Source organism: Paramisgurnus dabryanus, chromosome 9 (assembly GCF_030506205.2).
Source record: "Paramisgurnus dabryanus chromosome 9, PD_genome_1.1, whole genome shotgun sequence".
In the NCBI taxonomy this organism is placed as follows: Eukaryota; Metazoa; Chordata; class Actinopteri; order Cypriniformes; family Cobitidae; genus Paramisgurnus; species Paramisgurnus dabryanus.
This window is the reverse complement of record NC_133345.1, coordinates 12,021,499-12,034,926: the sequence shown is the minus strand read 5'-3', so window position 1 is coordinate 12,034,926 and position 13,428 is coordinate 12,021,499. Positions and strand designations below refer to the sequence as shown.

General features: G+C 44.3%; 2 protein-coding genes across 2 annotated transcripts; both read right to left on the bottom strand.

The window, feature by feature from the left end:
• Positions 1-3,341, bottom strand: LOC135769346 (extracellular calcium-sensing receptor-like). Its single transcript, XM_065278680.2, has 6 exons — positions 3,136-3,341; positions 2,648-2,936; positions 1,796-2,551; positions 1,470-1,697; positions 1,070-1,193; positions 1-914 (listed from the first exon to the last, which is right to left on the bottom strand). The coding sequence occupies exons 1-6, from the start codon at positions 3,339-3,341 to the stop codon at positions 1-3; spliced, it is 2,517 nt and encodes an 838-aa protein (XP_065134752.2).
• A 1,787-nt stretch (positions 3,342-5,128) lies between these two features.
• Positions 5,129-8,443, bottom strand: LOC135769347 (extracellular calcium-sensing receptor-like). Its single transcript, XM_065278681.2, has 6 exons — positions 8,238-8,443; positions 7,767-8,055; positions 6,931-7,686; positions 6,601-6,828; positions 6,199-6,322; positions 5,129-6,042 (listed from the first exon to the last, which is right to left on the bottom strand). The coding sequence occupies exons 1-6, from the start codon at positions 8,441-8,443 to the stop codon at positions 5,129-5,131; spliced, it is 2,517 nt and encodes an 838-aa protein (XP_065134753.2).
• Between the last annotated feature and the right edge of the window lie 4,985 nt (positions 8,444-13,428).

Sequence of the window (13,428 nt, the reverse complement as noted above, 5' to 3'; positions counted from 1 at the left end):
TCAGTAGGACTTAGTTTGTGTTTTTCCCATCATATGTTGTTTTGTATTTTGTTCAGGCTTAAACAGGATGATGTAACATTTTGTTACAAATATGCAGAATAGTAAACCAAAGCTTGAAGCTAAAATGGCAAAAATCTCCACAGCTACAGTAAATTTTCCAGGTGAACTGACATAAGCTGGGATAAATGTGATCCATACAGCACAGAATATGAGCATACTGAATGTGATGAATTTAGCTTCATTGAAGTTATCAGGCAGCGTCCGAGCCAGAAAAGCCAAAATGAAGCACAAGAGAGCCAGTAGGCCAATATAACCCAACACAGAAGAGAAACCAACAGTAGAGCCCAGACTGCATTCAAGAATGATCTTCTCCTTATAATATTTCATATTTTTATAGGGAAAAGGAGGAGATATTGTTAGCCAAAGAACACAGATAAGAACTTGTATCAGTGTAAAGGCAAAAACACTGAGTCTCTGTTGTGCAGGCCCAAACCATTTCATGACATTACTTCCTGGAAGTGTGGCCTTGAATGCCATTAACACCACTATTGTTTTCCCTAGAACACAGGAGATACAGAGGACAAAGGTGATCCCAAATGCGGTGTGACGCAACATACAGGACCACTCAGTGGGGCGACCAATGAAAGTAAGTGAACAGAGAAAACACAGAATCAATGAGAAGAGCAACAGGAAGCTCAGCTCTGAGTTGTTGGCTTTTACTATAGGAGTGTCCTTCTTACTGTAAAACAGGATGGCCACCAGTACAGTTATTCCTACTCCAAACAGAGAGAAAAAGACTAACACTATACCCATAACTTCTGTGAATGACAGAAACTCTACAGTCTTTAACACACATTCAGTGTTCTCAGTATTAGACCAGTATTCCCCTGGACACTGCTGGCAGTTATTTGAATCTGGAAAGGAAGTTCACTATAGTTAGAGATAAAAGATAAAGGGTTTCATTTATGAACTCCTTTGAAAAGAAACTGCATCCTTAACAGTAAAAGGAGGACACAGAAAGAGCAGCAAGCCATTTTTCTCTGGATTTTTGCAATGGTCTGAAGTTTACCTGTCTCATTACTGATTTCTCCATCTGCACATGTAATACAGTCATAACAGCAGACAGGTCTTCCTTTCTGTACGGCCTTCCTAGTGCCTGGAGGACAACTCTCACTGCATACAGACTTTGGCATCTACATGGAAAATAACATTATGGCTATAATTTAGTCAAAAATAGATATGATGGTAAAATTGTTGACAGTACGTTGATTATTTAAAGGATCAATTAGAAATGTTTTATGAAAACAAGGCCATGATTTGAAAATGTTTTTATACATTTTGAACACTCTGTCTGCTCAGCATAGATCATTTGAAATATAATTTTGTTTGTTTGCTTTAAACATCTAATGCTAATATTCTTGAAGTGAGGTTTTAATTTTTTTTTAACAAACAAGGTTGTTGGCATTTACCTTCAGCTGTCCTCCAGCCCAGATTATTTTTTCAGTGTTAAGTACAAAGCGCTGGTCAGGGGGCAGTGAGGCATCATAGTAACCCACTGCTTTAAACTGGATTGATCCATCAGAGTCCTGCTGCCAGTTCACAACTTCATACAGGGCTACCGCAGCACCAGTGCTGTCAAACCACACACGATCGCCAAACTTTACAGTGAAATTTACTTTTTTCAGAGCTTCAACTACCTAGTTAAACCAAGGACATTTTCTCCAATTAATTCTAACAAGTTGCCCAACAAGTATAGCATTAATCTCTTGCTCTTCCTCTGTCATATATTTTTTACCTGCTGTGGTTGTATTGTCAGGTCTTTCTCACAACCTTCTTGTTCTTTGCACTTTAGCAGACTGTGTAATGCATGAGCCACAGCATACACTGCTTTATAGACATTACTTGAATATCTTTGCTCAGGCACATCTTCATTGTAATTTTTTAGCACAAGTAAATCTTGGTATCTGCTGCAATTTACTTCATTGTGAGAAGAATTCCCATCTCCCTCTGAGCATTGAAAAGCTGTGTCCCAAAATGCTTTTATAACATAATCTGAAAACCCATCAATATCGAGTTTTCTCACTGCAAACCCCAGTGATCCTCTCAGCACACGAAAGTTCTTTGGTGTAAGCAAACTCTTTGCTGTTATCCATGCCTCCACGCCAATCATTTGGAGGCCTGTAATGTTCTGAATACTTAGCTGCTCAAGTAGATAGACCATCTCAACACGTGAAAGAAATGCAACAATGACTTTTGCAGTGCTTTGTTTTATGATTTTTACCACTTTTAGGAGTTTGTCAGGCTCTGTTCTGTAAAATTTCACAGAGTACTCGACACAAATCCCCTCCTCCTGCGCTGTATTCAGAAATGTGGCCATTCCATTGTTTCCATAATCATTGTCACTGTTCACAGCTCCAACCCAAGTCCAGCCAAAGTGTTTGACTATGTATGCAAGAGCTCTGCTCTGGTGATAATCACTAGCAATAGTCCTGAAGAAAGAGGGGAAATCTTCCCTGTTACTCAGGCAATCACATGTGGCTGAAGGACTTATCTGAAAAGGAAATTAAATTAAATTAGTGAAATATAAATTAGTGAAACAGTCATGTATTTGTTAATTGTGTCAAACAGTACTGTTTTTGCTTCTTACCACTGGAATTTTAAAAGGTCCTGTGGTTCTTGACAAAATCACTGTGGCAGAGGACTCTGTTTCCCCTATAACAGCATGTATAGGAGTCTGTCCATTGCATCTATGCCCTGCTGCAAACTCCTGACCATTCATCACTGCCATAGTTGCACTCATAGACGACAGTCTTGATCCACAGCTATCGTAGATTCTAAAGCCAATCGAAATGTTTGGGAGTAAAGTTTCACTTCTGTTAATCTCCTCAATTGCAAAGATCATGATTTGAGCCATCCGCAATTCTATTAGATTCACACTGTGAAAACATAAAAAAAGGAGGCACAATAAAAACTGAATAAATTAACAGGTTATGTAGGTGGAAAGCCTATTCAATTTTTCTCTTACACATTTTTCTTAAATCAATGTATTTATAAGCTGCAAAATATATGAAGAAATAATTGATTTAAATACATTGTTTAATGTAATGTATGTCAAATCATTTTAAAGTCACATACCTGGAGCATGCCAGAGGCTGAGGTTTTTGTCTATACTCAAATGAAGGTAATATTTCTATACTTCTGATAGCAAAAAGCCCCCCAATAGTTATGTCCCCTTCCTTGGACAACAGCGGGTTTTTGGGGTCCTCAATAAATTGACAGGCATTGTTTTCTGCCTTTGTGTGTCGGTAATATATAAGAAGTGTGCAAAGAAAGATAAGCATCTCCAATATTGAGCTCAGCTTTGGTTGCCAAAGACATCTGACTTGATACAAAAGTTGCCCATTTAAAGACATTGCTTATATGTATGAATGATTATAGCCAATGGCCTCATAGGGCAGGACATGTGCCAGATTGCAATATTTTTTTCAGGTTGCATTGTGTCACAGTTCCGCATTTATGTTCCTGTCACTTTAATTTAAGAGCCAAATTTGTATGGCTTTGTAAACAATATCATTAAAGGGGACTTATTTTGCCCATTTTTAGAATTTTTCAGATGTGCCCAGAATGTGCGTGTCAAATTTCAGCTCAGAATACCCTTTAGATAATTTATTTCAGTAAATTAAAATGTGAGTGAAAAACATGCTGTTTTTGTGTGTGTACCTTTAAATGCAGATGAGCTGCTGGGCCTCACCCTCTTTGAAAGGTGCTGGTTAGGTAAACAACGCTGATAGACATGGAAAAACACCTTCACTTTTCATTGCATTGTTTTGTAACGTAGGTTTTTGGTCAACGTGATAGCAGTAAAGGAGCAAAAAGCTTGTAAATATTGCAACAAACTGACTTTATCTAATTATAAAATGTATTTTAAACATTTTAAAGGTCATTTAATCTAGCATTGTGCACCACAGAGCCCTTTAAAGGGTGCCTGCATTCAATGTTTTATTCTTTAGTTTGAAAGAAGCCTGTGCAAGCATGACTGAGATGTGAGAATGTTACGTGTCTCGTTTCCTAACTCAGGGAATTGGATTAATTCTTTTTCAGTGGAGCTAAACACTGTGTCATTGAGTTTACACTATACAGTGAGGCAATTTTTTTGATTTTGTACATTTGCCAACTGACAAAGAAATGAAAAGTCTATAATTTTATTGGTAGATTTATTTAAACATCGAGAGACAGAATTACAACAATAAAATCCAGAAAAATGCATTTCAGAAAAGTTATAAATTGTTTTGCATTTTAATGAGTAAAATAAGTATTTGATCACCTATCAATCAGCAAGATTTCTGCTTAGGTTTGGAGCTGAGATTAAGGGGCAGGACACACTAAAGCTTTTTTACGCGGCTGAAAACGCCTAAGGACGCCGAATGCCAGCTGTTTTTTCAGCTGAGCGCCAGTTTTCTTCAGTAGCTTTTGCTTTGGTAGCTGTGATACTTGAGCTGTGAGCCGATTGGTTGTTGTGATACTTGTCCCGCCCCTATTTCACTGTGATTGGACAGCCATGTGAAAACTGACATTGACAAGTGGAGCTTTTCACCCAAAGTCGATTCTCTTTCAACTCTCGACGCTCAGCGCTGAGTGCGGAAAAACCACTGAGCGCCGGCTTTTAGTGCAGAAAAAATCTGCCAGCTGCTTGCTGTTCTAAAAAATGCCGCTCTTCCATTGGAAACAATTGAAAACATGCGCCGGCCACGGGCGTAAAAACTTTGGTGTGCACGCCCCCTAAGACCACTCTCTTTCTTTTCTTTCTCTGATAATGAATAGGCTTTAAAAAATTGGGCAATTTTCATTGCCATTTCAATGAGGAAAAAGGAAGAACCAGGATATTATTTAATATAACTCTAAATGTGAATCTTAATATTCTCTTTTTTTTATTATCTGTCGTATTTGTCTGGTATATTTACAGCACATACAGTACATGCAGTGGTTTTCAAATGTGCTTTATAAATACATTGACCATGACCTTGACCCCTGTCAGTTTTTTTGCTCCTTTCCCTTTTTTTTTTTTTTTTGCCTGTGAACAAACAATATAAAGCACTGCAATGTTAATATAGCCATTTTATTTCATTTCTCAGTAGGATTTAGTTTGTGTTTTTCCCATCATATGTTGTTTTGTATTTTGTTCAGGCTTAAACAGGATGATGTAACATTTCGGTACAAATATGCAAAATAGTAAGCCAAAGCTTGAAGCTAAAATAGCAAAAATCTCCACAGCTACAGTAAATTTACCAGGTGAACTGACATAAGATGGGATAAATGTGATCCATACAGCACAGAATATGAGCATACTGAATGTGATGAATTTAGCTTCATTGAAGTTATCAGGCAGCGTTCGAGCCAGAAAGGCCAAAATGAAGCACAAGAGAGCAAGTAGGCCAATATAACCCAAAACACAAGAGAAACCAAAAGTAGAGCCCAGACTGCATTCAAGAATGATCTTCTCTTTATAATATTTCATATTTTTATATGGGAAGGGAGGAGATATTGTTAGCCAAAGCACACAGATAAGAACTTGTATGAGTGTAAAGGCAAAAACACTGAGTCTCTGTTGTGCAGGCCCAAACCATTTCATGACATTACTTCCTGGAAGTGTGGCCTTGAATGCCATTAACACCACTATTGTTTTCCCTAGAACACAGGAGATACAGAGGACAAAAGTGATCCCAAACGCTGTGTGACGCAACATACAGGACCACTCAGTGGGGCGACCAATAAAAGTAAGTGAACAGAGAAAACACAAAGTCAATGAGAAGAGCAACAGAAAGCTCAACTCTGAGTTGTTGGCTTTTACTATGGGAGTGTCCTTCTTACTGTAAAACAGGATGGCCACCAGTACAGTTATTCCTACTCCAAACAGAGAGAAAAAGACTAACACTATACCCATAACTTCTGTGAATGACAGAAACTCTACAGTCTTTAACACACATTCAGTGTTCTCAGTATTAGACCAGTATTCCCCTGGACACTGCTGGCAGTTATTTGAATCTGGAAAGGAAGTTCACTATAGTTAGAGACAAAAGGGGAAAGTATTTTATTTATGAACTCCTTTGAAAAGAAACTGCATCCTAAACAGTAAAAGGAGAACACAGAAAGAGCAGCAAGCCATTTTTCTTTGGATTTTTAAGATTGTCTGAAGTTTACCTGTCTCATTACTGATTTCTCCATCTGCACATGTAATACAGTCATAACAGCAGACAGGTCTTCCTTTTTGTGCAGCCTTCCTAGTGCCTGGTGGACAACTCTCGCTGCACACAGAATTTGGCTTCTACATGGAAAATAACATTATGGCTATAATTTAGTAATAAATAGATGATATGGTAAAATTGTTGACAGTACGTTGATTATTTAAATGATCAATTAGAAAGGTTTCATGAAAACAAGGCCATGATTTGAAAATGATTTTTACATATTGAACACTCTGTCTGCTCAGCATAGATCATTTGAAATATAATTTTGTTTGTTTGCTTTAAACATCTAATGCTTATATTCTTGAAGTGAGGTTTTAATATTTTTTTTTTAACAAAAAAGGTTGTTGATATTTACCTTCAGCTGTCCTCCAGCCCAGATTATGTTTTCAGGGTTAAGTACAAAGCGCTGGTCAGGGGGCAGTGAGGCATCATAGTAACCCACAGCTTTAAACTGAATTGATCCATCTGAGTCCTGCTGCCAGTTCACAACTTCATACTGGGCTACTGCAGCACCAGTGCTGTCAAACCACACACGATCGCCAAACTTTACAGTGAAATTTACTTTTTTCAGAGCTTCAACCACCTAGTTAAACATTGGACATTTTTTCCAATTAATTTTAACAAGTTGCCCAACAAGTATACTGTAGCATTAATCTCTTGCTCTTACTCTGTCATATATTTTTACCTGCTGTGGTTGTATTGTCAGGTCTTTCTCACAACCTTCTTGTTCTTTGCACTTTAGCAGACTGTGTAATGCATGAGCCACAGCATACACTGCTTTATAGACATTACTTGAATATCTTTGCTCAGGCACATCTTCATTATAATTTTTTAGCACAAGTAAATCTTGGTATCTGCTGCAATTTACTTCATTGTGAGAAGAATTCCCATCTCCCTCTGAGCATTGAAAAGCTGTGTCCCAAAATGCTTTTATAACATAATCTGAAAACCCATCAATATCAATCTTTCTCACTGCAAACCCCAGTGATCCTCCCAGCACATGAAAACTCTTCGGTGTAAGCAAACTCTTTGCTGTTATCCATGCCTCTACACCAATCATTTGGAGGCCTGTAATGTTCTGAATACTTAGCTGCTCAAGTAGATAGACCATCTCAACACGTGAAAGAAATGCAACAATCACTTTTGCAGTGCTTTGTTTTATGATGTTTACCACTTTTAGGAGTTTTTCAGACTCTGTTCTGTAAAATTTCACAGAGTACTCTACACAAATTCCCTCCTCTTGCGCTGTATTCAGAAATGTGGCCATTCCATTGTTTCCATAATCATTGTCACTGTTCACAGCTCCAACCCAAGTCCAGCCAAAGTGTTTGACTATGTATGCAAGAGCTCTGCTCTGGTGATAATCACTAGCAATAGTCCTGAAGAATGAGGGGAAATCTTTCCTGTCACTGAGACACTCACATGTGGCTGAGTGACTTATCTGAAAAGGAAAGCATAGAAATTACTGGAGCTGTCATGTTTCTTTTTATTGTGTCAAACAGTACTGTTTTTGCTTCTTACCACTGGAATTTTAAAAGGTCCTGTAGTTCTTGACAAAATCACTGTGGCAGAGGACTCTGTTTCCCCTATAACAGCATGTATAGGAGTCTGTCCATTGCATCTATGCCCTGCTGCAAACTCCTGACCATTCATCACTGCCATAGTTGCACTCATAGCAGACAGTCTTGATCCACAGCTATCGTAGATTCTAAAGCCAATCGAAATGTTTGGGAGTAAAGTTTCACTCCTATTAATCTCCTCAATTGCAAAGATCATGATTTGAGCCATCCGTAAATCTCTTAGATTCACACTGTGAAAACATTAAACAAAGAGGCACAATAAAAATTAAATAAATCAGCAGGCTATGTACGTGGACATTTAAATTTTTGCTTCCATATTTTTCTTTAATCAATGTATTTATAAGCTGCAAATATAAGAAGAAATGGTTAATTTAAATATATTGTTTACTGTAAAATATTAAAAGTCACATACCTGGAGCATGCCAGAGGTTTAGGTTTTTGTCTATACTCAAATGAAGGTAATATTTCTATACTTCTGATTGCAAAAAGACCCCCAATAGTTATGTCCCCATCCTTGGACAGCAGTGGGTTTTTGGGGTCCTCTATCAACTGACAGGCATTGTTTTCTGCCTTTGCATGTCGGTAATATATAAGAAGTGTGCAAAGAAAGATAAGCATCTCCAACATTGAGCTCAGCTTTCGTTGGCAAACACATCTGACTTCATACAAAAGTTGCCCATTTATAGACATTGCTTATATGTATGAATGATTATAGCCAATGGCCTTATAGGGCAGGTCATGTGCCAGTTTGCATTTTTTTTTTCAGGCTGCATTGTGTCACAGTTCTGCATTAATGTTCCTGTCACTTAAATGTAAGAGCCAAAATCATATGGCTTTGTAAACAATATCATTAAAGGGGACCTAAAGGGACAACAAATCTAGCAGTGTGCATTGCAGAGCTTTTAAAAGGGTGCCTGCATTCAATGTTTTATTCTGTAGTTTTAAATAAGCCTGTGCAAGCATAACTGAGATGTGACAATGCAATGTGTCTCATTCCCTAACTCAGGCAACTGGATTACTGTAATCTGTCAGTTGGAGTGCTCTCATGCTCCACCAGAGCCCCCCCCCCCCCCCCCCGGACATTCTTATACCAATAAGCACTACATTTCCTATAACCCTATTCATGTACTCATTACCCCTCATTGTTTGCACCTGTGTCTCATTCATTGTGTCTGCTTTGTGATTGGTTCTTGTTATGTTTAAATACCCTGTCTGTTCATTTCCTGGTTGTCAGTTGTTGCTAAGGTTTCATGGTAATTTTTGTTGTCTTCCTGTTCCTGTTCCGTGTACTATTTTGTATTAATTAATAAACTCAACACTGCATTTGGATCCACCACCTTGTCTTGCCTTGCCTCATCGTGGCAGAACGACTGACCACAATGGACCCAGCAGTTGCCTTATTAGAGCTACGTCAAGGTAATTGGTCTGTCGAGGGCTCAAAACTCGCCTCACCTGTTATGGTCCTCGAGGGTTATTTGTTAAATTTCTGAATAATGCTCTGTTGCTGGCCGGGTCTTCCTTTACTGTGGGTGAGGTAGAGGAGCACGTCTCACTAAAAAAAGATTTGGGGGGGGGCAGTAGGCAACAGGCTCTGTTTGCCGGAAAGCCAGACCAGTCAAGTATGCCTGTGTGCACCACGCTTATGGTGGCTAGCTCGAGACTCACGCCTGCACCTGTTTCAAAGATGGCTGCCACACCTGAACATGTTCACAAGATGGACGCCCTCACACCCGAGCCACTTCACAAGATGGCCACCCCCATGCCCGAGCCACTTTACAAGATGGCTGCCCGCACACAAAGATGGCTGCCACACCTGAACCAGTTCACAAGATGTTCACCCCATGCCCAAGCCACTTCACATAGATGGCTGCCACACCCGAACCACTTCACAAGATGGCCGCCCCATGCCCGAGCCACTTCACAAGATGGCCGCCCCCACGCTCGAGCCACTTCACAAGATGGCCGCCCCCACGCTCGAGCCACTTCACAAGATGGCCGCCCCCACGCCCGAGCCACTTCACAAGATGGCTGCCCCCACACCTGAGCCACTTCACAAGATGGCCGCCCCCACGCCAGAGCCACTTCACAAGATGACCGCCCCCATGCCTGAGCCACTTCCAAAGATGGCCGCCCCACACTTGAGCCACTTTCCAAGATGGTCGCCCCCCCACACTTGAGCCACTTCACAAGATGGCCGCCCCCCTGAACCAGTTCACAAGATGGCCACCCCCACACCCGAGCCATTTAACAAGATGGCTCCCCCCACACAAAGATGGGTGCCACACCTGAGCCACTTCACAAGATGGCCGCCCCCACGCACGAGCCACTTCACAAGATAGCCGCCCCCACATCCGAGCCACTTCACAAGATGCCCGCCCCACACCCGAGCCACTTCACAAGATGGTCGCCCCATTGCTCAAGCCACTTCACAAAGATGGCTGCCACACCCAAGCCACTTCACAAGATGGCCTCCCCCATTCCCGAGCCACTTCACAAGATGGCTGCCCCCACACCTGAGCCACTTCACAAGATAGCTGCCCTCACGCCAGAGCCACTTCACAAGATGGGTGCCACACCTGAGCCACTTCACAAGATGGCCGCCCCCACGCCCGAGCCAATTCACAAGATAGCCGCCCCCACATCCGAGCCACTTCACAAGATGGCCGCCCCACACCCGAGCCACTTCACAAGATGGTCTCCCCATTGCTCAAGCCACTTCACAAAAATGGCTGCCACACCCAAGCCACTTCACAAGATGGCCTCCCCCATTCCCGAGCCACTTCACAAGATAGCCGCCCCCACATCCGAGCCACTTCACAAGATGCCCGCCCCACACCCGAGCCACTTCACAAGATGGTCGCCCCATTGCTCAAGCCACTTCACAAAGATGGCTGCCACACCCAAGCCACTTCACAAGATGGCCTCCCCCATTCCAGAGCCACTTCACAAGATGGCTGCCCCCACACCTGAGCCACTTCACAAGATAGCTGCCCTCACGCCAGAGCCACTTCACAAGATGGGTGCCACACCTGAGCCACTTCACAAGATGGCCGCCCCCACGCTCGAGCCACTTCTCAAGATGGCCGCCCCCACGCTCGAGCCACTTCACAAGATGGCCGCCCCCACGCCCGAGCCACTTCACAAGATGGCTGCCCCCACACCTGAGCCACTTCACAAGATGGCCGCCCCCACGCCAGAGCCACTTCACAAGATGACCGCCCCCATGCCCGAGCCACTTCCAAAGATGGCCGCCCCACACTTGAGCCACTTTCCAAGATGGTCGCCCCCCCACACTTGAGCCACTTCACAAGATGGCCGCCCCCCTGAACCAGTTCACAAGATGGCCACCCCCACACCCGAGCCATTTAACAAGATGGCTCCCCCCACACAAAGATGGGTGCCACACCTGAGCCACTTCACAAGATGGCCGCCCCCACGCACGAGCCACTTCACAAGATAGCCGCCCCCACATCCGAGCCACTTCACAAGATGCCCGCCCCACACCCGAGCCACTTCACAAGATGGTCGCCCCATTGCTCAAGCCACTTCACAAAGATGGCTGCCACACCCAAGCCACTTCACAAGATGGCCTCCCCCATTCCCGAGCCACTTCACAAGATGGCTGCCCCCACACCTGAGCCACTTCACAAGATAGCTGCCCTCACGCCAGAGCCACTTCACAAGATGGGTGCCACACCTGAGCCACTTCACAAGATGGCCGCCCCCACGCCCGAGCCACTTCACAAGATAGCCGCCCCCACATCCGAGCCACTTCACAAGATGGCCGCCCCACACCCGAGCCACTTCACAAGATGGTCTCCCCATTGCTCAAGCCACTTCACAAAGATGGCTGCCACACCCAAGCCACTTCACAAGATGGCCTCCCCCATTCCCGAGCCACTTCACAAGATAGCCGCCCCCACATCCGAGCCACTTCACAAGATGCCCGCCCCACACCCGAGCCACTTCACAAGATGGTCGCCCCATTGCTCAAGCCACTTCACAAAGATGGCTGCCACACCCAAGCCACTTCACAATATGGCCTCCCCCATTCCCGAGCCACTTCACAAGATGGCTGCCCCCACACCTGAGCCACTTCACAAGATAGCTGCCCTCACGCCAGAGCCACTTCACAAGATGGGTGCCACACCTGAGCCACTTCACAAGATGGCCGCCCCCACGCCCGAGCCACTTCACAAGATAGCCGCCCCCACATCCGAGCCACTTCACAAGATGCCCGCCCCACACCCGAGCCACTTCACAAGATGGTCTCCCCATTGCTCAAGCCACTTCACAAAGATGGCTGCCACACCCAAGCCACTTCACAAGATGGCCTCCCCCATGCCCGAGCCACTTCACAAGATGGCTGCCCCCACACCTGAGCCACTTCACAAGATAGCTGCCCTCACCCCAGAGCCACTTCACAAGATGACCGCCCCCACACCCAAGCCACTTCACAAGATGGCCGTCCCCACGCCCGAGCCACTTCACAAGGTGGCCGCCCGCACACAAAGATGGCTGCCACACCTGAACCAGTTCACAAGATGTTCACACCATGCCCAAGCCACTTCACAAAGATGGCTGCCACACCCGAACCAGTTCACAAGATGGCCGCTCCATTCCCGAGCCACTACACAAGATGGCCGCCCCACGCTCGAGCCACTTCACAAGATGGCCGCTCCCACGCCTGCGCCACTTCACAAGATGACCGGCCCCCCTGAACCAGTTCACAAGATGGCTGCCCCCACGCCCGTGCAACTTCACAAGATATCTGCCCCCACGTCTGAGCCACTTCCGAAGATGTCCACCCCCACGTCCGAGCCACTTCACAAGATGGCTGCCCCCACACAAAGATGGCTGCGACACCTGAACCAGTTCACAAAATATCTGCCCCCACGCCAGAGCCACTTCACAAGATGCCCTCCCGCACGTCCGAGCCACTTCACAAGATGGCCGCCCCCACACAAAGATGGCTGCCGCACCTGAACCAGTTCACAAGATGGTCGCCCCAAGCCACTTCACTAATTCGGTTGTTTCTAGTTCAGTGGCGTCTGAGGTATGCCCTTTGTCTTCAGTGGTTCCTGTACTGTCCTGTTCTCCAGTTCCACCTGGGTTCCTGAATCCACCAGTACCACCATGGTTTCCAGCACCTGGCTTCCTGCCAGCCCTGTCTGGGCTTCCTGGTCCTTGGCCACTACACGGGCCTGGCCTGCTTTTCCGTGCTGGCCCACCATCCCACCTGCTGGTCCACCTCCACTTCACCTCCATCCTAGGCTTCCTGTTCATAGAGGAGCATCTGAAAGCTGCTCCTTAGGAGGGGAGGCTATGTAACGTGTCAGTTGCAGTGCTCTCATGCTCCACCAGAGGGCACTCCTACTTGGATATTCATATACCATCATGCACTACATTCCCCATAAGCCCATCATGGACTCATTACCCCTCATTGTTTACACTGTGTTTCATTTATTGTCTCTGCTTTGTGATTGGTTCTTGTAATGTTTAAATACCCTGTTTGTTCTTTTTCTGGTTGTCAATCGTTGCTAATGTTTCATGATAATGTTTGTTTCAAATCATGTGTTCCTGTTAGTAGTCATGGTCTGTGT